This window comes from Coregonus clupeaformis, chromosome 35, assembly GCF_020615455.1.
Source record: "Coregonus clupeaformis isolate EN_2021a chromosome 35, ASM2061545v1, whole genome shotgun sequence".
Lineage (NCBI taxonomy): Eukaryota > Metazoa > Chordata > Actinopteri > Salmoniformes > Salmonidae > Coregonus > Coregonus clupeaformis.
In genome coordinates, this window is record NC_059226.1 from 31,752,592 (window position 1) to 31,775,901 (window position 23,310).

Sequence of the window (23,310 nt, forward strand, 5' to 3'; positions counted from 1 at the left end):
GCTAATAATTATTCAATACATTGTCAGCCCCATAACATCACACTTACTCTTCAAAAGTAAAAAAAAAGGATGCACATTATTCAAATGCATGGGGGGCATTAGAACAAAGTGCATGTCTGTGTGGACTGCACTTGCAGAAGACACACCCTGTTGCTATGGAAAATAAAAGCAGCCAGTCTGTCAAGTAGTCCCTTCATATGGTGAATACCACTTCAGCCATCAGTTTCAAGGTGAGCAGTATGACATTTACTTAAACATTGTGGAACATTTGTATTTTGTAAGAAGCTAATTGAATGCCATAATAATCATAAAGGCTTTTAAAAGTGCAATGTGTGTATGTTTAGTTGTGGATTCAAAATTGTACAATTACTAAGGGCATAAGATTATCACAATCTACAACGTTACCATTAAACGTTGCCATTTCATCTCTAGAATCTCTGTATAAAACCAATACATTTGTAATGACTCACTATTTAACTTTATTCAGCTATTAAAGAATGATATCTGCATGAGCTTTTAGTGAACAATATTTTGTTACGATTGCACAGAATTAAAGGTATTTATATATAAAATAAAGAAACAAGAATTGGAATTTAATTGTTTATGATTATGTTTTGGAATCTGGACTCAGAAATGTTAACTGTCGTACCTTAAGTGTTTTGTTACGCGAATGATAAAAGATGTGTAGAGAAGAGTCATTGAACTCCTGCAGAAATTATAGGGTGAGAAAACACATGCAATTACATGTTTCAAACTATTAAATTAAGGTAATATACTTCCGACTAATGAAAGTTAAACATAGAAAATGTTATTTTAGAGGTTCTGTCACGCCCCTGACTCAGGGGACGCTTATATGTTGAGTCAGGGTGTGTATATTCCTTGTTGTGCTTTTTCTATGTTGTCGATCTAGTATGTGTGGATCCATGTTGGCCGGTGTGGTTCCCAATCAGAGGCAGCTGTCGCTCATTGTCTCTGATTGGGGACCATACTTAGGCAGCCTATTGGCACTGTCTAGTTGTGGGATCTTGTTCCGTGTAAGGTTTGTTGTCTGTACTACCTTGGACTTCACGTTTCGTTTCCTTTGTTGTTTTGTCGTGTTGTTTATTACGTTAATGCTTAGGGATATTGGGTCTAGGCAGGGATAGAGAGAATCCACAGGAGGGTCCGATGGGTTGACCAGCCTGAATGTGGACATTTTTGATTGTATTTTGTTTGCTGAGGCTTTCATGTGTATTCAAATTGCATCATAGTTTCAAATGCATTGATAAAGATTTATGAATTGATCTGGAGTACTTAGGTGGTTGCCTGGGGCAGAGGGGCCGTGAGAGAATTTTACTGTCTTGATTGATTGATGGATATTTGGAAAGAAGGCTGCCAGACAGGTTTTTCGCTCTCACACTCCATAAAGATTTGTTCATATTTCATAGAAATGTATTTACACTCCATAGAAAAATGGGTTTTTGGTTAATTGTTAAAGATACTCAATAAGAGAAATAGTTATTTGTCATAATCCTATTCTTTTTGTTTTCGAGACTTAATTTGTCTCGAAGGGGGGAATATGTGGTATCTGAGGAATTTATGACTTTGCTAACGTTTGCAAATGGTATCTTGGAGGATGTTGATTCAGCTTAGGGAAGCATCTGGGGAGCAGTTTTATAGGGGCACCCCATAAAACAGAGGAAGTGTCATGGGATTGGTCTCTAGAGAAAACCACCCATATCATGGTAAAGATTATAAATACTTGGTTGAGACAAAGGAGGACAGAACAACATATTATTTTTGGGTCATTGTTCTCCAGATGCCTGCAGATGTCTGTAAACTTACGCTGAAATCTTGTGATATAAATAAACCTTTATAATCAAAGTACAGTGTAAGCGGACTCCTTGGTCTCACAGCAAAGATTAGCATTATTTTTTATAAACAACAGTGAGAGGTCATTCAGCCCGGCCCTGAATGACGGGTCGCCACTTGCTCAAACACACTTCTGAAATTGCAGTGTGGAATAACTTTTATGTGCAAATTTAATTCCAGACTAATATATTGATATTTGGGTATCACTTTACATGAAGGAGGTATACATAACACCTTTATGACCGTTTTAATATCATGCATAACAACCTTTATAACACATTTATTCAACATCATTCATAAGGAGTTTTAAAAAAGCTCTTTACTGTCACAGTACCAAAACTCCTTACACACGATTCAAGCAACAGGTAGGGAGCAGCACAGGGCCACAATGGCAGCAGGGGATGGCACCAGCCCCTGGTGTAGAATCTTTCAAATACAAGAGATAGCTGTGCTTGATTGAGCTTGCCTGGCTCTAGTCTTATCTAGTCTAGTCTTGTTTACATTGTGGGAGGCAACCCGTCTGCCTAGGGACACTAGGCGAGCTCCATTGACTAATCAATGGAATAGTCCCAAAAGTGCAAACCCCACATGCCCAAGATTTCAAATACTATTTGAACCCAGGTCTGGATGGCACCTGAGTAATTGTTTGCCATTGTAATGTGGTAGTAAGCCATCTATAGCTGCGACCTGAAGACTAGCTCCACAAACTAATCTCAGCACGCTAACACAATCTTGTGGTGTGCAGGAGACCTGGGCTTCAAACCACCTTAGTAACACCAGTAACCATCTGGTTACTCCCACCAGATTTTTCTACTAAAATAACCTTTTGTACTGTAATGAAAGGGGACGTATTTTGAAGACCTCTGCAATTGAAGAATGAACCAGTTGTTTCTTTATTAAGTTTCTATTTCCTGCAGTTTCTTTCTCCTTTCATGCTTAAGTTTCGATTTCCTGTTCAGCACAACCCCCATAGTTTCAGTGTTATAAAATGTAGCTGTTGCAACAAGATTAACTCATTATGTACCATATCTGATTGTAGAGAAATACTTGAGACAATATGTATCAAACAGTTAAATGTGTGTATGCACCAAGAATAAGATAGTTATGCTAATAATTATTCAATACATTGTCAGCCCCATAACATCACACTTACTCTTCAAAAGTAAAAAAAGGATGGACATTATTCAAATGCATGGGGGGCATTAGGACAAAGTGCATGTCTGTGTGGACTGCACTTGCAGAAGACACACCCTGTTGCTATGGAAAATAAAAGCAGCCAGTCTGTCAGGTAGTCCCTTCATATGGTGAATACCACTTCAGCCATCAGTTTCAAGGTGAGCAGTATGAAATTTACTTAAACATTGTGGAACATTTGTATTTTGTAAGAAGCTAATTGAATGCCATAATAATCATAAAGGCTTTTAAAAGTGCAATGTGTGTATGTTTAGTTGTGGATTCAAAATTGTACAATTACTAAGGGAAAGATTATCACAATCTACAACGTTACCATTAAACGTTGCCATTTCATCTCTAGAATCTCTGTATAAAACCAATACATTTGTAATGACTCACTATTTAACTTTATTCAGCTATTAAAGAATTATATCTGCATGAGCTTTTAGTGAACAATATTTTGTTACGATTGCACAGAATTAAAGGTATTTATATATAAAATAAAGAAACAAGAATTGGAATTTAATTGTTTATGATTATGTTTTGGAATCTGGACTCAGAAATGTTAACTGTCGTACCTTAAGTGTTTTGTTACGCGAATGATAAAAGATGTGTAGAGAAGAGTCATTGAACTCCTGCAGAAATTATAGGGTGAGAAAACACATGCAATTACATGTTTCAAACTATTAAATTAAGGTAATATACTTCCGACTAATGAAAGTTAAACATAGAAAATGTTATTTTAGAGGTTCTGTCACGCCCTGACTCAGGGGACGCTTATATGTTGAGTCAGGGTGTGTATATTCCTTGTTGTGCTTTTTCTATGTTGTCGATCTAGTATGTGTGGATCCATGTTGGCCGGTGTGGTTCCCAATCAGAGGCAGCTGTCGCTCGTTGTCTCTGATTGGGGACCATACTTAGGCAGCCTATTGGCACTGTCTAGTTGTGGGATCTTGTTCCGTGTAAGGTTTGTTGTCTGTACTACCTTGGACTTCACGTTTCGTTTCCTTTGTTGTTTTGTCGTGTTGTTTATTACGTTAATAAACATGTACGCATATCACGCTGCGCCTTGGTCTGACCCGTCCTTCAACGAACGTGACAGAAGATCCCACTAAACAAGGACCAAGCAGCGTGCCGAGAAGGAGCAAACGCCTGGGACTCAACAGGAGGTAACATTAGTAGATGTCCTCCTCGGTTGGGGGAGAATTACGGAGGAGGAGGCCGTCTGTTATCGGAAGGCGATGAAGGAGGAAGCCCGGGTAGGAGAGGAGAAACGGCACCAACAGTGCCGACAATGGAGACCCGAGAGGCAACCCCAAGAATTTTTTTTGAGGGGGCACACGGTGTGGACGACGAAGCAGCAGGAGGCCGTGAAAGGGCGGATCTGCAGGTTAGGAGAGGAGGCCACCATGTTACGGGGGCTGTTGGCTCAGAGGGAGCAGGAGTTATTCGGTCAGAGGGAGGTGCTACAGGAGGCTAAAAGGGAGAAGGAAAAAGTAGAGGCATGACGAGAGGAGCTGGTTAGGCAGCAGAAGGAGCGGGGGTTAATAAAGGAACCCAGTCCTGCTCCTCGCACCAAGCAAGTGTTGCGTGTCGCCAGTCCGGTCCGGCCCGTTCATGCACCCCGCACCAAGCCAGTGGTGCGTGTTCCCAGTCCGGCCCGGCCCGTTCCTGCTCCTCGCACCAAGCCTGTGGTGCGCGTCGCCAGTCCGGCCCGGCCTGTTCCTGTTCCTCGCACCAAGCCAGTGGTGCGCGTCGCCAGCCCGGCCCGGCCTGTTCCTGCTCCTCGCACCATGCCAGTGGTGCGCGTCGCCAGCCCGGCCCAGCCTGTTCCTGCTCCTCGCACCAAGCCAGTGGTGCGCGTCGCCAGTCCAGCCCGGCCTGTTCCTGCTCCTCGCACCAAGACAGTGGTGCGCGTCGCCAGGTTTGCCCGGCCTGTTCCTGCTCCTCGCACCAAGCCAGTGGTGCGAGTCGCCAGCCCGGCCCGGCCTGTTGCTGCTCCTCGCACCAAGCCAGTGGTGCGCGTCGCCAGTCCAGGCCGGCCTGTTCCTGCTCCCCGCACCAAGTCAGTGGTGCGCGTCGCCAGGTTTGCCCGGCCTGTTCCTGCTCCTCGCACCAAGCCAGTGGTGCGAGTCGCCAGCCCGGCCCGGCCTGTTCCTGCTCCTCGCACCAAGCCAGTGGTGCGCGTCGCCAGTCCGGCCCGGCCTGTGCCTCGCACCAAACCAGTGGTGCATGTTCCTAGTCCGGTCCGGCCCGTGCCTGCTCCTCGCACCAGACCAGTGGTGCGTTTGTCCAGTCCGTCATGGCCTGTGCCCGTTCCACCAGTGTCTGGTCCGGCACCGGTCAGCTGCTCCACTCCAGAGCCAGAGCAGTCCGCTCCACCGGTGCCTGATCCAGTTCCGGTCAGCTGCTCCACTCCGGAGCCAGAGCAGTCCGCTCCACCGGTGCCTGATCCAGCTCCGGTCAGCGGCTCCACTCCGGAGCCAGAGCAGTCCGCTCCACCGGTGCCTGATCCAGCTCCACTCCGGAGCCAGAGCAGTTCGCTCCACCGGTGCCTAGTCCAGCTCCGGTCAGCGGCTCCAGTCCAGACCATGACATCAGCCCCTCTCCAGGTTCGGGGTCTCCCACACCAGGGTCCAGACAGGGCCTGGCGTATCGTGGGAGGAAGGAGAGGGGAAGCAACGCGCCGAGGTCTAGACCAGACCAGGGGCGCAACGGGGAGGCGGAGAGTGAGAGGTCGTCACGCCCCGAGCCGGATCCGCCTCCGAGGCGGAATGCCCACCCGGCCCCTACCCTGTTATGTTTATGTTGTGCAGTCAGAGTCCGCACCTTTGGGGGGGGTACTGTCACGCCCTGATTCAGGGGACGCTTACATGTTGAGTCAGGGTGTGTATATTCCTTGTTGTGCTTTTTCTATGTTGTCGATCTAGTATGTGTGGATCTATGTTGGCCGGTGTGGTTCCCAATCAGAGGCAGCTGTCGCTCGTTGTCTCTGAATGGGGACCATACTTAGGCAACCTATTGGCACTGTCTAGTTGTGGGATCTTGTTCCGTGAAAGGTTTGTTGTCTGTACTACCTTGGACTTCACGTTTCCTTTGTTGTTTTGTTGTGTTGTTTATTACGTTAATAAACATGTACGCATATCACGCTACGCCTTGGTCTGACCCGTCCTTCAACGAACGTGACAGGTTCGTTGTTGAAGTGATTGTCAAAAGCTGACAAACCTGTCTTTGAACAATGCTGAATATCAAGTTCATGTATGAGGTTAGATAAACACCCATCTGAAGCCCTGTTTACACCTTGCGCTAACATGTGGATGTCGTGTTCTGATCAAGTTGATCCAATCACTTTCTGATCAAGGTTTGTTGTGTCTACACATTGTATTCTATGTGTTTATTAGCCAGCCACTTTGTTTACAGTGTGACTTGATTTCCTGGTCCCTCTCTACAGTGCCTTGCAAAAGAATTCATCCCGTTGACGTTTTTCATATTTTGTTGCATTACAACCTGTAATTTGAATTGATTTTTATTTGGATTTCATGTAAAGGACATACACAAAACAGTCCAAATTGGTGAGGTGAAATTTAAAAAATAACGGAAAAGTGGTGCGTGCATATGTATTCACCCCCTTTGCTATTAAGCCCCTAAATAAGATCTGGTGCAACCAATTACCTTCAGAAGTCACATAATTAGTTAAATAAAGTCCACCTTTGTGCAATCTAAATGTTGTGGTAGAAATATTTAACTCAAAAGTATCTTTAAAAACAACAGAGCTTGTGAATTCAGAATATACTTTATTAAAGCGTAACCAAGCCCGAGCTGGTCCACGGAGCAACTGCCTGCCCTGACTCTGAGCTCTCCTTTTATACAGAATCAATGCATAGTCATGTTTATATAACCTACACAGTTACTCCCTTACAGTGGGGAGAACAAGTATTTGATACACTGCCGATTTTGCAGGTTTTCTTACTTACAAAGCATGTAGAGGTCTGTAATTTTTATCATAGGTACACTTCAACTGTGAGAGACGGCATCTAGAAAAATGATGATTTTTAAGTAATTCATTAGCATTTTATTGCAGGACATAAGTATTTGATCACCTACCAACCAGTAAGAATTCCGGCTCTCACAGACCTGTTAGTTTTTCTTTAAGAAGCCCTCCTGTTCTCCACTCATTACCTGTATTAACTGCACCTGTTTGAACTCGTTACCTGTATAAAAGACACCTGTCCACACACTCAATCAAACAGACTCCAACCTCTCCACAATGGCCAAGACCAGAGAGCTGTGTAAGGACATCAGGGATAAAATTGTAGACCTGCACAAGGCTGGGATGGGCTACAGGACAATAGGCAAGCAGCTTGGTGAGAAGGCAACAACTGTTGGCGCAATTATTAGAAAATGGAAGAAGTTCAAGATGACGGTCAATCACCCTCGGTCTGGGGGCTCCATGCAAGATCTCACCTCGTGGGGCATCAATGATCATGAGGAAGGTGAGGGATCAGCCCAGAACTACACAGCAGGACCTGGTCAATGACCTGAAGAGAGCTGGGACCACAGTCTCAAAGAAAACCATTAGTAACACACTACGCCGTCATGGATTAAAATCCTGCAGCGCACGCAAGGTCCCCCCTGCTCAAGCCAGTGCATGTCCAGGCCCGTCTGAAGTTTGCCAATGACCATCTGGATGATCCAGAGGAGGAATGGGAGAAGGTCATGTGGTCTGATGAGACAGAAATAGAGCTTTTGGTCTAAACTCCACTCGCCGTGTTTGGAGGAAGAAGAAGGATGAGTACAACCCCAAGAACACCATCCCAACCGTGAAGCATGGAGGTGGAAACATCATTCTTTGGGGATGCTTTTCTGCAAAGGGGACAGGACGACTGCACCGTATTGAGGGGAGGATGGATGGGGCCATGTATCGCGAGATCTTGGCCAACAACCTCCTTCCCTCAGTAAGAGCATTGAAGATGGAGTCGTTGCTGGGTCTTCCAGCATGACAACGACCCGAAACACACAGCCAGGGCAACTAAGGAGTGGCTCCGTAAGAAGCATCTCAAGGTCCTGGAGTGGCCTAGCCAGTCTCCAGACCTGAACCCAATAGAAAATCTTTGGAGGGGAGCTGAAAGTCCGTATTGCCCAGCGACAGCCCCGAAACCTGAAGGATCTGGAGAAGGTCTGTATGGAGGAGTGGGCCAAAAATCCCTGCTGCAGTGTGTGCAAACCTGGTCAAGACCTACAGGAAACGTATGATCTCTGTAATTGCAAACAAAGGTTTCTGTACCAAATATTAAGTTCTGCTTTTCTGATGTATCAAATACTTATGTCATGCAATAAAATGCAAATTAATTACTTAAAAATCATACAATGTGATTTTCTGGAGAAAAAAAAATGTCTCACAGTTGAAGTGTACCTATGATTACAGACCTCTACATGCTTTGTAAGTAGGAAAACCTGCAAAATCGGCAGTGTATCAAATACTTGTTCTCCCCACTGTATATGTACAGGATTAACATCTTTCAGTGCCACGCCACCACCATCTTCCAAAGTCCAAGTGCCACACATTGTTTCCTTACAAGGGCTACGTGCGCTTCTCTAGGTGGGGCCTCTGTCTCTTATCCTATTATATTGGTGGCGTGACTCAGACAATTTCTTTAAAAATAATATACATACACACATTAAAGAACAGTTACACACTGCATTGACTATATTCACTATTCAGGCATGCATCTGGATGACTGTCACGTTCGTTGAGAGACGGGTCAGACCAAGGTGCAGCGTGGTATGCGTACATGTTTATTAATACGAATAAACACTTGACAAAATAACAAAACAACGAAACGTGAAGGCCCATGGGCTATACACACAACAAGCCAAACACGAGTCAAGATCCCACAACTAAGGTAGGCAACCAGGCTACCTAAGTATGATCCCCAATCAGAGACAACGAGCGACAGCTGCCTCTGATTGGGAATCACACCCGGCCAAACATAGAAATAGCAAACTAGATCTACAACATAGAAATTCAATAACATAGATCTCAACAGAAACTCACACCCTGACCCAGTTCTCTAGATCAGGGCGTGACAATGACAAAGTATCAATCGTGTTTACTACGTTTTACATTTATCATTTCACAACATTTGTATTAGAAAATTATCTACAATGTCACATGATCTGTCACATGATCTCAGTATATATACACCAGTTGTGAAAGGCCCCAGAGTCTGCAACACCACTAAGCAAGGGGCACCACCAAACAAGCGGCACCATGAAGACCAAGGAGCTCTCCAAACAGGTCAGGGACAAAGTTGTGGAGAAGTACAGATCAGGGTTGGGTTATAAAAAAATATCTGAAACTTTGAACATCCCACGGAGCACCATTAAATCCATTATTAAAAAATGGAAAGAATATGGCACCACAACAAACCTGCCAAGACAGGGCCGCCTACCAAAACTCACGGACCAGGCAAGGAGGGCATTAATCAGAGAGGCAACAAAGAGACCAAAGATAACCGTGAAGGAGCTGCAAAGCTCCACAGCGGAGATTAGAGTATCTGTCCATAGGACCCCTTTAAGCTGTACACTCCACAGAGCTGGGCTTTTAGAAAGAGTGGACAGAAACAAGCTATTGCTTAAAGAAAAAAATAAGCAAACAAGTTTGGTGCTCGCCAAAAGGCATGTGGTAGACTCCCCAAACATATGGAAGAAGGTACTCTGGTCAGATGAGACTAAAATTGAGCTTTTTGGCCATCAAGGAAAACGTTATGTCTGGCGCAAACCCAACACCTCTCATCACCCTGAGAACACCATCCCCACAGTGAAGCATGGTGGTGGCAGCATCATGCTGTGGGGATGTTTTTCATCGGCAGGGACTGGGAAACTGGTCAGAATTGAAAGAATGATGGATGGCGGCAACATGAAGACCAAGGAGCTCTCCAAACAGGTCAGGGACAAAGTTGTGGAGAAGTACAGATCAGGGTTGGGTTATAAAATAATATCTGAAACTTTGAACATCCCACGGAGCACCATTAAATCCATTATTAAGAAATGGAAAGAATATGGCACCACAACAAACCTGCCAAGACAGGGCCGCCTACCAAAACTCACGGACCAGGCAAGGAGGGCATTAATCAGAGAGGCAACAAAGAGACCAAAGATAACCGTGAAGGAGCTGCAAAGCTCCACAGCGGAGATTAGAGTATTTGTCCATAGGACCCCTTTAAGCTGTACACTCCACAGAGCTGGGCTTTTAGAAAGAGTGGACAGAAACAAGCTATTGCTTAAAGAAAAAAATAAGCAAACAAGTTTGGTGCTCGCCAAAAGGCATGTGGTAGACTCCCCAAACATATGGAAGAAGGTACTCTGGTCAGATTAGACTAAAATTGAGCTTTTTGGCCATCAAGGAAAACGTTATGTCTGGCGCAAACCCAACACCTCTCATCACCCTGAGAACACCATCCCCACAGTGAAGCATGGTGGTGGCAGCATCATGCTGTGGGGATGTTTTTCATCGGCAGGGACTGGGAAACTGGTCAGAATTGAAAGAATGATGGATGGCGCTAAATACAGAGACATTCTTGAGGGAAACCTGTTTCAGTCTTCCAGAGATTTGAGACTGGGACGGAGGTTCACCTTCCAGCAGGACAATGACCCTAAGCACACTGCAAAAGCAACACTCGAGTGGTTTAAGGGGAGACATTTAAATGTATTGGAATGGCCTAGTCAAAGCCCAGACATCAATCCAATTGAGAATCTGTGATATGACTTAAAGATTGCTGTACACCAGCGGAACACATCCAACTTGAAGGAGCTGGAGCAGTTTTGCCTAGAAGAATGGGCAAAAATCCCAGTGGCTAGATGTGCCAAGCTTATAGAGACATACCCCAAGAGACTTGCAGCAAGAATTTCTGCAAAAGGTGGCTCTACAAAGTATTGACTTTGGGGGGGTGAATAGTTATGCACGCTCAAGTTTTCAGTTTTTTTGTCTTATTTCTTGTTTGTTTCACAATAAAACATATTTTGCACCTTCAAAGTGGTAGGCATGTTGTGTAAATCAAATGATGAAAACCCCCCAAAAACCCATTTTAATTCCAGGTTGTAAGGCAACAAAATAGGAAAAATGCCAAGGGGGGTGAATACTTTCGCAAGCCACTGTATATGCAAATTATTTAAAATATATTGTTAATACAAGTAATGATGCCTTAGGTAAAACGTGACACCATTCAATGATTTTAGAGGGGGGTATAATGATGATTTAAATGGTTCGACCATCCAGTAAGATATCCAGATACATTGCCTCTAACTACCTCCTAAGGAGGTCAGGAAGATCTGATCACAATCAGTTATTTTAATCATCTACACCTGTCTAAAAATCTAAATGTGGACAAGATCAGGACACACAATGCATGTTAGCACCAGGTATAAACGGGGCTTGAATGATTTCATCGTAAGTAATTTGCCAAGGGCAAAAAATAAGGCTTATTGAGGTCAACGATTCCTTTTCCACTTTTGCCTGGATAACCCTTCCTTTTATTTTCCTCTCTCAAAGATGCCAAAATGAAATGACATGCTGTGTCTGCAATATGGGTAAGTCAGATACATCAAACTGTCAAATATTTTTATACAGAACATTGAATGAAAATCTATCAGTGAAATGTGGATTCTGTTTCTGATCAATTCTATACATTAAGTAGAGATTGCATAGATATGTTTCGCTCCAAGTTTCATCCATTTTAAATCATTGGCCAAAGTTTTATAATGACCTGGAATAAGAAAAGAAAACATTTAATGTGTCTCAGTTCTCAAGCCTAGTCATGACATATAATCAGAGAGGAATCCATCATCTGATGAATGTTTAAATATAAATATGTACACTGGCTATGTGGGTCATTCTTGAATTGCAGTGGCTTTTGCATCCCTCACCTTTGCAACCATGAAAAACACTTTAAAATGAGAAAATAGTTTGTTTATATTGAACAGTTTATCAGTGATAAAACATAATGCAAGTCCTTTAAACTGCTAAACGTTATTTTTATGCATTGTTTAAAGTACAATAGGGCATGCAAATTGGCTTGTCCCAGCAGTGATGAGTAGAGTTGTAGTGACATGTTTTTTTAGAGATATCTATTGATAGATATCTATTGATTTTGGATATACAGTATATCTATTAGAAAGTAAAACAAGTATTTAGTATATTGTATAGATGCAGTGGAGGCTGCTGAGGGGAGGCTGGAATGGAGTATCATAACAATGGCTGGAATGGAGTCAATGGAATAGTATCATACACATCCATGTGGTTGATACCATTCCATTGACTCCATTCCAACCATTACTATGTGCAGTCGTCCCTTTAGCAGCCTCCACTGTATAGATCATTGAAAACTATTAAAATACATTTTTTAGCAAATATTATGTTTTATATCATTGGTGCCTTGAAAATCACTCATGACATTACCTCCAGTCACAAACTGTTATCAGGGGAAGGGTCTATATTAAAGAAAAGTATTAGCTAATCACACCATTTTAGCATGTCATACATTTGAGCAGGGACGGCTTGTTCAATAGGGCGATATGGGCGACGCACTGCCAAACGGGAAAAGGAAGGGATTTTTTTTTCTAATCAATTATATCACGGCAACAGCAGTTATCAGTGTTCACGTCTGATCTGCCAGCCACTAAATGTCAAATCAGGCTAAAGTCGTGCTTCAAATGGCCCCGCCCGTTTTTTGGGCGATTTCAGTCAGGTTGAAAATCGCCCAGAAGTCTCTCATAGCCTGTCATGTAAAATCTATTTTTTTCACATTTCAAAGCTTTCAATACATTCTCTATGGGTGTCTGTGTGCATGCACTTACGCGCTTTCGTCATACGTGACGTAACGTTGAACGTAACTAAGACAATGGCGGCTAGCAGAGTCTATGTTGCGACCTGCAGTGTGGCGTTATTTTATGTTTTTAATTTGTAGACTTAGTTTACAAACATTCTGCAAACATTCTGCTTTGGACTGATCTTCGGTTTTGGACTGATCTTGTTGATCGTGTACATACCCGCTACGAACGGACTAAATAATGAAAACGCTGCTGGCAGCGGAATCCCAATACAGCTGGGAGACTTGGCTGGATGACAGAGTCCCGGACAGAGAGGTGGAGCCGGCCACCTTCACCCTGGTCAGAGCGGACCGCGATCCTGGTAAGAGAGCGACTCTGTACCCCGACATTGAACTGCTTTCTGTGTCATTGAACCTTACTATTGTTGATAAAACAAGTTTACTGGAGAACGGAGAAAAAGTAGAGACTTTTGGACAAGGTGGATAATTGTATAATATAAGGCAGTTTATTCAGAGGTAAAGATATCTGGAATCGCGTGCACGGACCCGTTCGTCAAACTCGTAGGGAGTTTATCAGAAGAGCCCCTAAACATTGTGTGCTGACATTTTATACAATAAAATGAAGTAGGTTGAATCTAGTAGTTCTGATCTTCTGATTGGTCCTGATGAGTTGGGCGATGTCACCTCCAGGCTAGTGTCACTGTTGCATTGGCTCTGAGTCGGGTTCTCTGTCTTCAGATGTTCAGCCTAAGAGAAGAGGATTTTGTGTGTGTGTGTGTGTGTTTGTTATCAGTGTGTGTGTGTGTGTGTGTGTGTGTGTGTTTGTTATCAGTGATGATGTGTGTGTGTGTGTGTGTGTGTGTGTTTATCAGTGATGATGTGTGTGTGTGTGTGTGTGTGTGTGTGTGGGTGTGTGTGTGTGTGTCCTCAGGGCAAGAACTCGTGAGTTGGAAGAACTGAGAGACCTATGGCGTGGGTGTTATCCTTAGCCACCTGCTGACAAGGCTGACAAGATAGGACTCTTGTTCATTGTATTGAATACAAAGGCCCAACACAAAATGGGTCATGCACAAGATTTTAGTCAGACCAAGCTATAACATTATATATTTACTACGACAGTACATTCAACCAAAAGCTAATATAACAAAGGCATCAGAGATTATTTATAATCTGTCACAGAAACTGGAATCCATCTCCCCAGATCAGTCAATAAATGCTTCTGGTATTGACTTATATGCTGCCCCTGTCTTCATGTTGTTGCTGGACATATCTTTTTTAAAATGTGTGTAGGTCACCTAAATCATCAGAAAAATTGCCCCTCCTGAGAATTTTTTCAGGAGCCGCCACTGCATTTGAGAGTTCCATTGATTATTTAGTGTGTTTGAATAAAAAGTGTCATTGGTGTTACTGATTAATAATATCTCTTTAGTAAATTATTTTGTGAAAGGGTTAATGACCTTAGATTTGAGCATCTCTGGCCTCCATTTAAGAAAATCCTCAATTACCAAAAATGTGTCATTCTTTTACCTTTATTTAACTAGGCAAGTCAGTTAAGAACAAATTCTTATTTACAATGACGGCCTACCCCGGCCAAACCCGGACGATGCTGGGCCAATTGTGCGCCGCCCTATGGGACTCCCAATCACGGCCGGTTGTGATACAGCCTGGAATTAAACCAGGGGGTCTGTAGTGACGCCTCAAGCACTGAGATGCAGTGCCTTAGACCGCTGCGCCACTCGGGAGCCCTTCATTGGTGTTACTACTCCTACTGGTGGCACAATGTTATCATAATGGTAAAAACATTATTTAAAGTCATTAAGCTGCCATATTAGTTGATTTAGAATGGGAAGATGTGCCCAAATACATTTAAATAAAACAATTATTGAAACAATTAATTACAAATTTTCCCAAATTCCATATCCAAAGCTACCACAATTCTAGAATGACCCATGTACAATATGTACAATAGTCCTTGGATAGAATTATTGACTGATGGGAAATCTCAATTGAAGGTGGTTATTAGTCTATGCTCAGTGTTGGGGTACATTTTCAATTCAGACAATCGGCAGTGAATTGAAATTCAATTAATTATTTTCTGAATACTTTTCAATTCATTTATTGAATTTCAATTCACTTCCTGAAATGACTCAATTTAAAATATTGATTTGCAATGAAGTCTTACATGGGTGAGTTTTTTTGTTTTTGTTTTACAGAGTGGAACGAATTGCCATGTGACGAATGGACAGAATCCCATGTGAGTTCCTGGTTAAAATCCATTGGAGTAAAAGATAAGTACATTCTGAAATTGAACGAAGAGGAGGTAACAGGACCTGTACTAATGAGGCTGCAAAGAGAATATCTGCATGACACAATTGAAATGAAAGGTGGCCAAATCGAACTTCTGCTATCTAATTGTAATGATCTATTGAAGACAAGACCACAGAAACTAAAAGCAGGCAGTAGCACACAGAGAGATACCAGAAATGTTGAATCCAGTGCTGCATCCACACAAGAGTCAAAATACAAAGTTGAGAGGACTAGTGAAACAAGTGAAAGCGGACCCATTTCCACAAGTGAAAATGAACAAACATCAGATGGCGCATCTTCTTCTCTAAGTAACTTCCGTGGATTTGATGAACATGACAAAGACTTCCGATATGTCAAGCACAGAGTGCTTCCACCAGAGACTGGAATTGAAAACATGATTGTTCCATGCCATGAATACAAGTCACTGGAAATTGCCCACAAATTAGAACCACTGAAGCTTAGAGTCAAAGTCGCAAGTGAGGTAATCAGATTTGCTTGTGGGTGCATGAACATGCGGACCAATGGCACAATACACTTTGGGGTCATGGATAAGAGTAAAGGCATCTACAAGCATGGTGAAATCATCGGAATACCAGTTGAAAACCATAGTGACTTTGTGGATGCATTGGACTACATTGAAAACTGCTTCAAGGAGTTAGACCACCATTCTGATGCCAGGAAATGCATAAGGAACCCAACGTTTATTGAGGTAATTGACAAGGGGAACAGTGGAGGAAACTGGATCATTGAATTTGATGTTGTCCCAAAGGCAAGAGTGGTGAAAGACAAACTGTACAGTGTTACTATTCCAAAGTTCAGCGAGAAAACCAACAAAGTAATCTATGAGGAGAAAGCACCATACCACAGAGTAGGGGCCAATACACCCCGCATACCTGGTGAAGACTTAGTTCATTTCATTCAAGGACTGAAAGAGAAAGACCTACAGAGGGAAGAGGCAGAGTCTTCTACCAATCAAACACCTACAGACTCTAGAGAGGATCTTGGGAGAAAATTGTCAATTCTCTTGACCTGTGGAAAAAAGTACATGGACGACACCTTGTCATTCATCATTGTGACAAATAAGTTTCAAGAAGAACATCTGAAGACCATCAACTTCTTAGTGCACATGAAAATCTTCTGTGTGTTTGACTTTGACCCAGACTCCAAGACATCTGGATTATGTGGGCAATATCGTGAGCACCATGCTGCTAACCTTCACTTTTTGCATGACTATGCTACTGATCCTCATCTAAGCACCACTGACTTCAAGCAGAGATTACAGCTCTTTGACAGGACAAGCTGGATATTCTGCAATGGGCGGAATGATTACCATGGTAGTGAAGATCCTTGTGATGGAAAAACCTGGATCAGAACAAAGAAAAAACAACTGAAAAAGACAGTGTCTGTCATCTGCAATGAAATCCTCCCTAAAGGTTCATTTGTGGTGCTTTTCTTGCTCATGTCTCAGGTCGAACAGCCACTTGTTGATACATTTCATGAATTCTATGCAGAAATGAATGGCCATGATGATTTTGCTATCATCTCAGAGTCCAAGGATAACTACAAGAAGTGGTCAAGTCTCGCCCAAGCATCTTGTGATTTGGAATCACTCGAACAAATCAGTATTGTGGGCATGCCAATGAGTCATGTAGATGCTACAATTCAAAGCATTCAGCTCTCCAATAAACAACTGACTAGACGCTTACCTGTGTTCAACAAAGGGCTGTGCTTCCTGAAGACTATAGATGAAGACACAATGCTTTCTCTGGACATAGTCAGTGCTGACCAATGTGATGAAACAAACTTGGATGTAATGGGCAATGACCAAGTTAGCAACATTGAGAAGTATTTCTATCAAGGAGGGAAAATCAGCTGGATGCACTTGTGGCTTGCAGAAAAAGTGAAGTGTGAAGAGGTCATTCAGAGAGACGCATACAAAGAAACAACCAAGATTTTAGAGGGTATTTTACAGGGTGATACAACAAAAAGGTCCATTCAGAGTGTCAATATATGTCACCAACCTGGCAGTGGTGGAAGCACAGTTGCACATCAGATCCTCTGGAACTGTAGAACCAAACTCCGGTGTGCAGTGGTTAAGCAATCATACTATATTCAAACTGTATGTCAGCATTCAGTACACCTCCGAGAATATGAAGAGAAAGACAAAAACAGTTGTCTCCCAGTGCTCTTGCTGCTGGATGACTGTAATGCAGAGTATATAGACGAGCTCAGACGGGAATTAGGTAATGCAATTGCAACCATGAAGATCAATGCTTCGGCATTATGTTTCATCCTTCTTATCTGCAAAAGATGCCACAACCCAGAAAAAATGAGCAGGAATTCCCAGACAATACCAGTGACACATGAGCTGTCTAAACAGGAGAAGATTCTATTCAAAAAGAAACGACAAGAACTGATGTTTGAACCGGAGTCCATTCTAGCTTTTGTACTCATGAGTGAGGGATTTCAGAAGAGTTACATTGAGGGCTTTGTGAAGAACCTACTGGAGGATATTGACCACTCATCTCTCACCACTCGCCTTATCCGATTTGTGGCCTTGCTCAACTGTCATGTTCAGAACTCCTACATATCTGTGTCACACTGTGAGGCCTCCCTGGGCTTAGGCATCCAAATAGATCGGTTCCGTTACCATACATTTGTGAATTCTCTAAGTGAACAAGCTAGACTTGTTTTCATACAACTGAGAGAAAGTACAACACACATCTCATCCATTAAAATGCACCCTCTCATAGCAAGGGAAATTCTGGAACAGCTGTCTGCCATTCAGCCTCAAAGCTCCATCACAAAGGATCTTCTCCTTGACAAGGTTCTGATGGATCATAGGTTTGGCAGGGATGAATTTCTGAAGTTCATCCGAGATCTTCTCATCAGACGCAACAAAATAAGCAGAGGCGATCCTAATGACAGTTCGTTCTCTCCTTTGATTGAGCATGTCTGTAGAGAGAAGCCTGATGGCCTTCAAAAAGCAACTGAACTTTTAGAAGCAGCATATACCTGCTTTGGAAAGGATGCATTTGTTGCCCAGCAGCTAGCACGACTGCTTTATACAAACAAAAGATTCACTGAGGCCCAGCATTGGGCAGAGGAAGCAAAAGTGCGCTGTCCACATGATACTTTCATCCTTGATACGGAGGGGCAGGTCTACAAAAAGTGGTTTTATGAACAGCATGATGCTCTGGGGACAGCTGGGAAACCGCCTGAAGAGGTCTGTGAAATCATTGGTATAGCTCTGAAAGGAATTGCTGCCTTCCGTGCCTCTGAAAAAGCTCCCAAATCAGAGACAGTCAGTCTGAACAGCTCCTACTTTGGGGAAGTAGATGTTGGATGTCGGCTCCTTCAGCTCATATCCTCAGTGAATGTTTTTTCTACAAAAGATGGAAAATCTGAGCTTATGAGATACTTACTGACTGACTATATACCAGAAGCAGTTAGTAAACCCTGGAAGAAGTTTCATGGCCAGTTAAAAGGAATGCAAAAGAGTATTGAAAAGGCTCTAGAGTGCATTTCTGAAGACCTCAGTTACTTTCGCACTGACATAAGCGAGGAAGAAGAGGAACTTGACACACGAGAACCTGAACAGGTAAACAATCCAAGGAAATGGCTTACAAGGAAAAGCGCTGTGTACGCTGGCTTTTTCTGTAATGTTGTTTCGCATGTAGACAGTCCAATGTCTGACTGCACTGAAGATGTAATGGTCACTCCGTTCAAAAAACAAATGAAAATTTATGAGTTAGGAGGTGGGAATGTCACAACCATCCTCTCCCTGCTCTCTGATCACAAGACTTGGAGATGTGGAAAGAAGCTAGAGGAAATAATTGCCATGTATCCAGAGAACCCCAAAATGAAAGAACTTGACCAGACAGACCTGGTCAACTACATTTTCTCTCAGATAGCTCTTGCTTGTGCTATACCAGGTTCTCCAAAGCTGGTTGCGCTTACGAAACTTCAAGATCTCAGCATTAGATTTTACAGGGAAGGCAGCAAGTCAGCAAGTGCTTTCTTTTTGCTATCAATCTTATTCTGGCCAGAGGACAATGAACCTAGCTCTGCAAAAAACCAAAAAGTATTCATGTCAGCCATTGAGGACCTTCAAAGACTACGTCGGCTAAAAATGAAACCAAAAAAGAGCAGAACAGTGACTCACTTCTTTCTTGGAAAGGCAAGGGGTCTGAACAGGATTGTTCATAGGAGTGCTATTGAAAAGCACATTAAGGGAAATCTCACAGAGAGAAGGCTCAAGTGGCTCGGTGGGGAGGTGTGGAATACCGCAGAGGTTGTCCAAATGCTGAAACGCGTTGAAGGATGGACAGAAAACGAGCATCTGTTTGTTCAAGGCACAACCAAGGGAAGCAAGATCAGAGTCATCCCCTTGTATTCTGCCTCCTTACCAAATGCAAATGAAAACGTCACTTTTTACCTCGGATTCTCTTTCGATGGGGTGGTTGCTTTTGACATTAAAGTTCAGGAGGTGTAAGGTACACTTCAACTTTATGTCCATATAAGCACAAAATGTGCTCCCAAAAGGTTTCTACTACATAGCAAAACGAGCGTAACCAAATGAATGTGATTTACATTTTCACTACTGTGAATGGTTAACAGCTGATTATGAACACTTTAGTAAATAATGTATTTGCAACATTTGAGAACTTGTAAAATGTAAATAAAATGGGATCCCTGAAACACATACAGGGGGTACATGGTCCTGTTCGAATAAGCTGCATTATGCAAAAGGTAAATAATGTTGTAGTATGTATGACAATGATATGGCTGGGTGGGGAGGTATGGACAAACTCACACGTTGTCCAAATGCTGAAACGTGTTGAGGTTTGGACAGAAAATGGAAACCTGTATGTCCGAGGCATGGCCAAGGGACGCAAGATCAGGCTCATCCCTTAGCATTCTGCCTCTCTACCAAATGCAAATGAAAATGACACTTTTTTATTTACCCAGGCTTTTCTTTCGATGAGGTGGTTGCTTTTGACATCAAATTATTGAGAACATGACAAGAAATACAAGCAGCAAAATGTAAATTCAATGGGAACCCTGGAACACAAACAAGGGGTACATGGTCCTGTTAGAATATGCTGCATTATGTAAATAGTGAATAATGTATGTATAATGATGATGTCGTAAATAAATACATTTGTAATGTCTTCTTGTCCATATACATATATAAATGATGTCTTAAGAGCAAGTATTCAATGCATAATCCCCATATGTGTTGTGATTGAGGTTAGTCAAATAAAACAATATAATTTATTAAAAGCCTATCCAAGTGAAGTATTTTTGTTACCAGTGCAAAGGACTTGTTGATCTTAAAACCTACTAATTTAGTCAAAAACAGTATGTTTGGTTCGCACACCTTATATAATGCTGAATAAAATTCTCAATTGCAAGTAAAAGATACATATTATATTTTATGTAAAAGACACTGCAGATGAACAAAATGGACACACCATGTTAATGATTAAAGTTCTTTATTCTAATTTGAATATTTGTCCAAACAAAATCTAAATTTGTCACAAAGTACTATACAGTAGGCTTTGCTTGGCTTAGTTGTGTGTCCTAGGTGGGTCTTTGAATAATGATGCCTATTATGCTAATTAACAAATAACATAAATATTGTGGCTAATAATGAGAGCCAATAACTAAAGAGCAACAGTGAAAACATAAAGCTCAGGGGTAATTAAATCAATCATTCACTGTACAGTAGTGCATCATCTTCTTGTTGCTATTTGACTAACACATCTACAAGAGTATACTTAAGAAAATAACACTCTAGCAACATTAGTCAGGCTGCGTTTACACAGGCAGCCCAATTCTGATACAATTAATAGCATGGGCGTTTATTTGTTTCAATCACTGAACACAACCAACGCTTAGTAGAGAAAGGCTTCTATTTGAACTAGGCATCTCTTTTCTTACTAACCTTTTTTCCTCCCCCAACCTCGCAGTCTCGCCCTCTTCTGATCCACCTCAGACAAACGGTGAAGTTCAACCTTTTGATTTCAACATTCTCTCACTCATTTTGTATAAATTCCAAAATGCCTGGCTGTTGCTCTCCTGAATTTTGCTCTGCTAATTTGATGTCCTGTTTTCTTTTTGGTGGCGCTATGGCTAGCAACAATGACAGAATAAAGAAACAATTATAATAATATTCACATGACCGTGGGAATATCAGAGCTGTGTACATGGTATCCTCGTAAACAATTAATTTAGACCCAGTGTTAATTTTAAACAAGCTTTGTGTGCCGATGCCCGGATTTGAGACTTGCCGTTTAATTGAAGTTTTACGGTAAGGGAAAGTCAGAAATTGTTACACATACAGTTGAAGTTGGAAGTTTACATACACCTTAGCCAAATACATTTAAACTTAGTTTTTCACAATTCCTGACATTTAATCCTTGTAAAAATTCCCTGTCTTAGGTCAGTTAGGATCACCACTTTATTTTAAGAATGTGAAATGTCAGAATAATAGTAGAGAGAATGATTTATTTCCGCTTTTATTTCTTTCATCACATTCCCAGTGGGTCAGAAGTTTACATACACTCAATTAGTATTTGGAAGCATTGCCTTTAAATTGTTTAACTTGGGTCAAACGTTTTGGGTAGCCTTCCACAAGCTTCCCACAATAAGTTGGGTGAATTTTGGCCCATTCCTCCTGACAGAGCTGGTGTAACTGAGTCAGGTTTGTAGGCCTCCTTGCTCGCACACGCTTTTTCAGTTCTGCCCACAAATTTTCTATAGGATTGAGGTCAGGGCTTTGTGATGGCCACTCCAATACCTTGACTTTGTTGTCCTTAAGCCATTTTGCCACAACTTTGGAAGTATGCTTGGGGTCATTGTCCATTTGGAAGACCCATTTGCGACCAAGCTTTAACTTCCTGACTGATGTCTTGAGATGTTGCTTCAATATATCCACATAATTTTCCTTCTTCATGATGCCATCTATTTTGTGAAGTGCACCAGTCCCTCCTGCAGCAAAGCACCCCTACAGCATGATGCTGCCACCCCTGTGCTTCACGGTTGGGATGGTGCTCTTCGGCTTGCAAGCCTTCGCCTTTTTCCTCCAAACATAACGATGGTCATTATGGCCGAACAGTTATATTTTTGTTTCATCAGACCAGAGGACATTTCTCCAAAAAGTACGATCTTTGTCCCCATGTGCAGTTGCAAACCGTAGTCTGGCTTTTTTATGGCGGTTTTGGAGCAGTGGCTTCTTCCTTGCTGAGCGGCCTTTCAGGTTATGTCGATATAGGACTCGTTTTACTGTGGATATAGATACTTTTGTACCTGTTTCCTCCAGCATCTTCACAAGGTCCTTTGCTGTTGTTCTGGGATTGATTTGCACTTTTCGCACCAAAGTACGTTCATCTCAAGGAGACAGAACGCGTCTCCTTCCTGAGCGGTATGACGGCTGCGTGGTCCCATGGTGTTTATACTTGCGTACTATTGTTTGTACAGAAGAACGTGGTACCTTCAGGCGTTTGGAAATTGCTCCCAAGGATGAACCAGACTTGTGGAGGTCTACAATTTTTTTTCTGGGGTCTTGGCTGATTTCTTTTGATTTTCCCATGATGTCAATCAAAGAGGCACTGAGTTTGAAGGTAGGCCTTGAAATACATCCACAGGTACACCTCCAATTGACTCAAATGAAGCTTCTAAAGCCATACATTAATTTCCTGGAATTTTCCAAGCTGTTTAAAGGCACAGTCAACTTAGTGTATGTAAACTTCTGACCCACTGGAATTGTGATACAGTGAATTATAAGTGAAATAATCTGTCTGTAAACAATTGTTGGAAAAATTACTTGTGTCATGCACAAAGTATATGTCCTAACCGACATGCCAAAACTATAGTTTGTTAACAAGAAATTTGTGGAGTGGTTGAAAAAACGAGTTTTAATGACTCCAACCTAAGTGTATGTAAACTTCCGACTTCAACTGTATGTAACAACTGGCTTTTCTTACCAGAAGCAACTGGTTCTGCTGCACAACCAGATCAAAATCACCAAGGCCTTAGATTTATATAATAAAGATGAAACCATAAATAGAGTAATATTTGTAAGCAAGAGTGGGCAGATATCCGCTGCACTGGACTGAAAAGTTAAGTTTCGTCAGCTTTAGCTTGA

General features: G+C 42.3%; 1 protein-coding gene across 1 annotated transcript; it reads left to right on the forward strand.

Moving 5' to 3' along the window:
• The first annotated feature begins 196 nt into the window (after positions 1 to 196).
• On the forward strand, positions 197 to 20,332 carry LOC121551433 (sterile alpha motif domain-containing protein 9-like). The gene is made up of 3 exons (XM_041864084.1): positions 197 to 230; positions 11,576 to 11,613; positions 15,065 to 20,332. The coding sequence occupies exons 2-3, from the start codon at positions 11,589 to 11,591 to the stop codon at positions 19,651 to 19,653; spliced, it is 4,614 nt and encodes a 1,537-aa protein (XP_041720018.1). The 5' UTR covers positions 197 to 230; positions 11,576 to 11,588; the 3' UTR covers positions 19,654 to 20,332.
• The last annotated feature ends 2,978 nt before the right edge of the window (positions 20,333 to 23,310 follow it).

What these genes read in the sequence shown, in the direction of transcription:
- LOC121551433 (XM_041864084.1), top strand. Translation starts at nt 11,589, where the DNA reads ATGACATGCTGTGTCTGCAATATGG. An exon ending in ATGCTGTGTCTGCAATATGG is followed by an intron (nt 11,614 to 15,064) that starts GTAAGTCAGATA and finishes TTTGTTTTACAG; the next exon opens with AGTGGAACGAATTGCCATGT.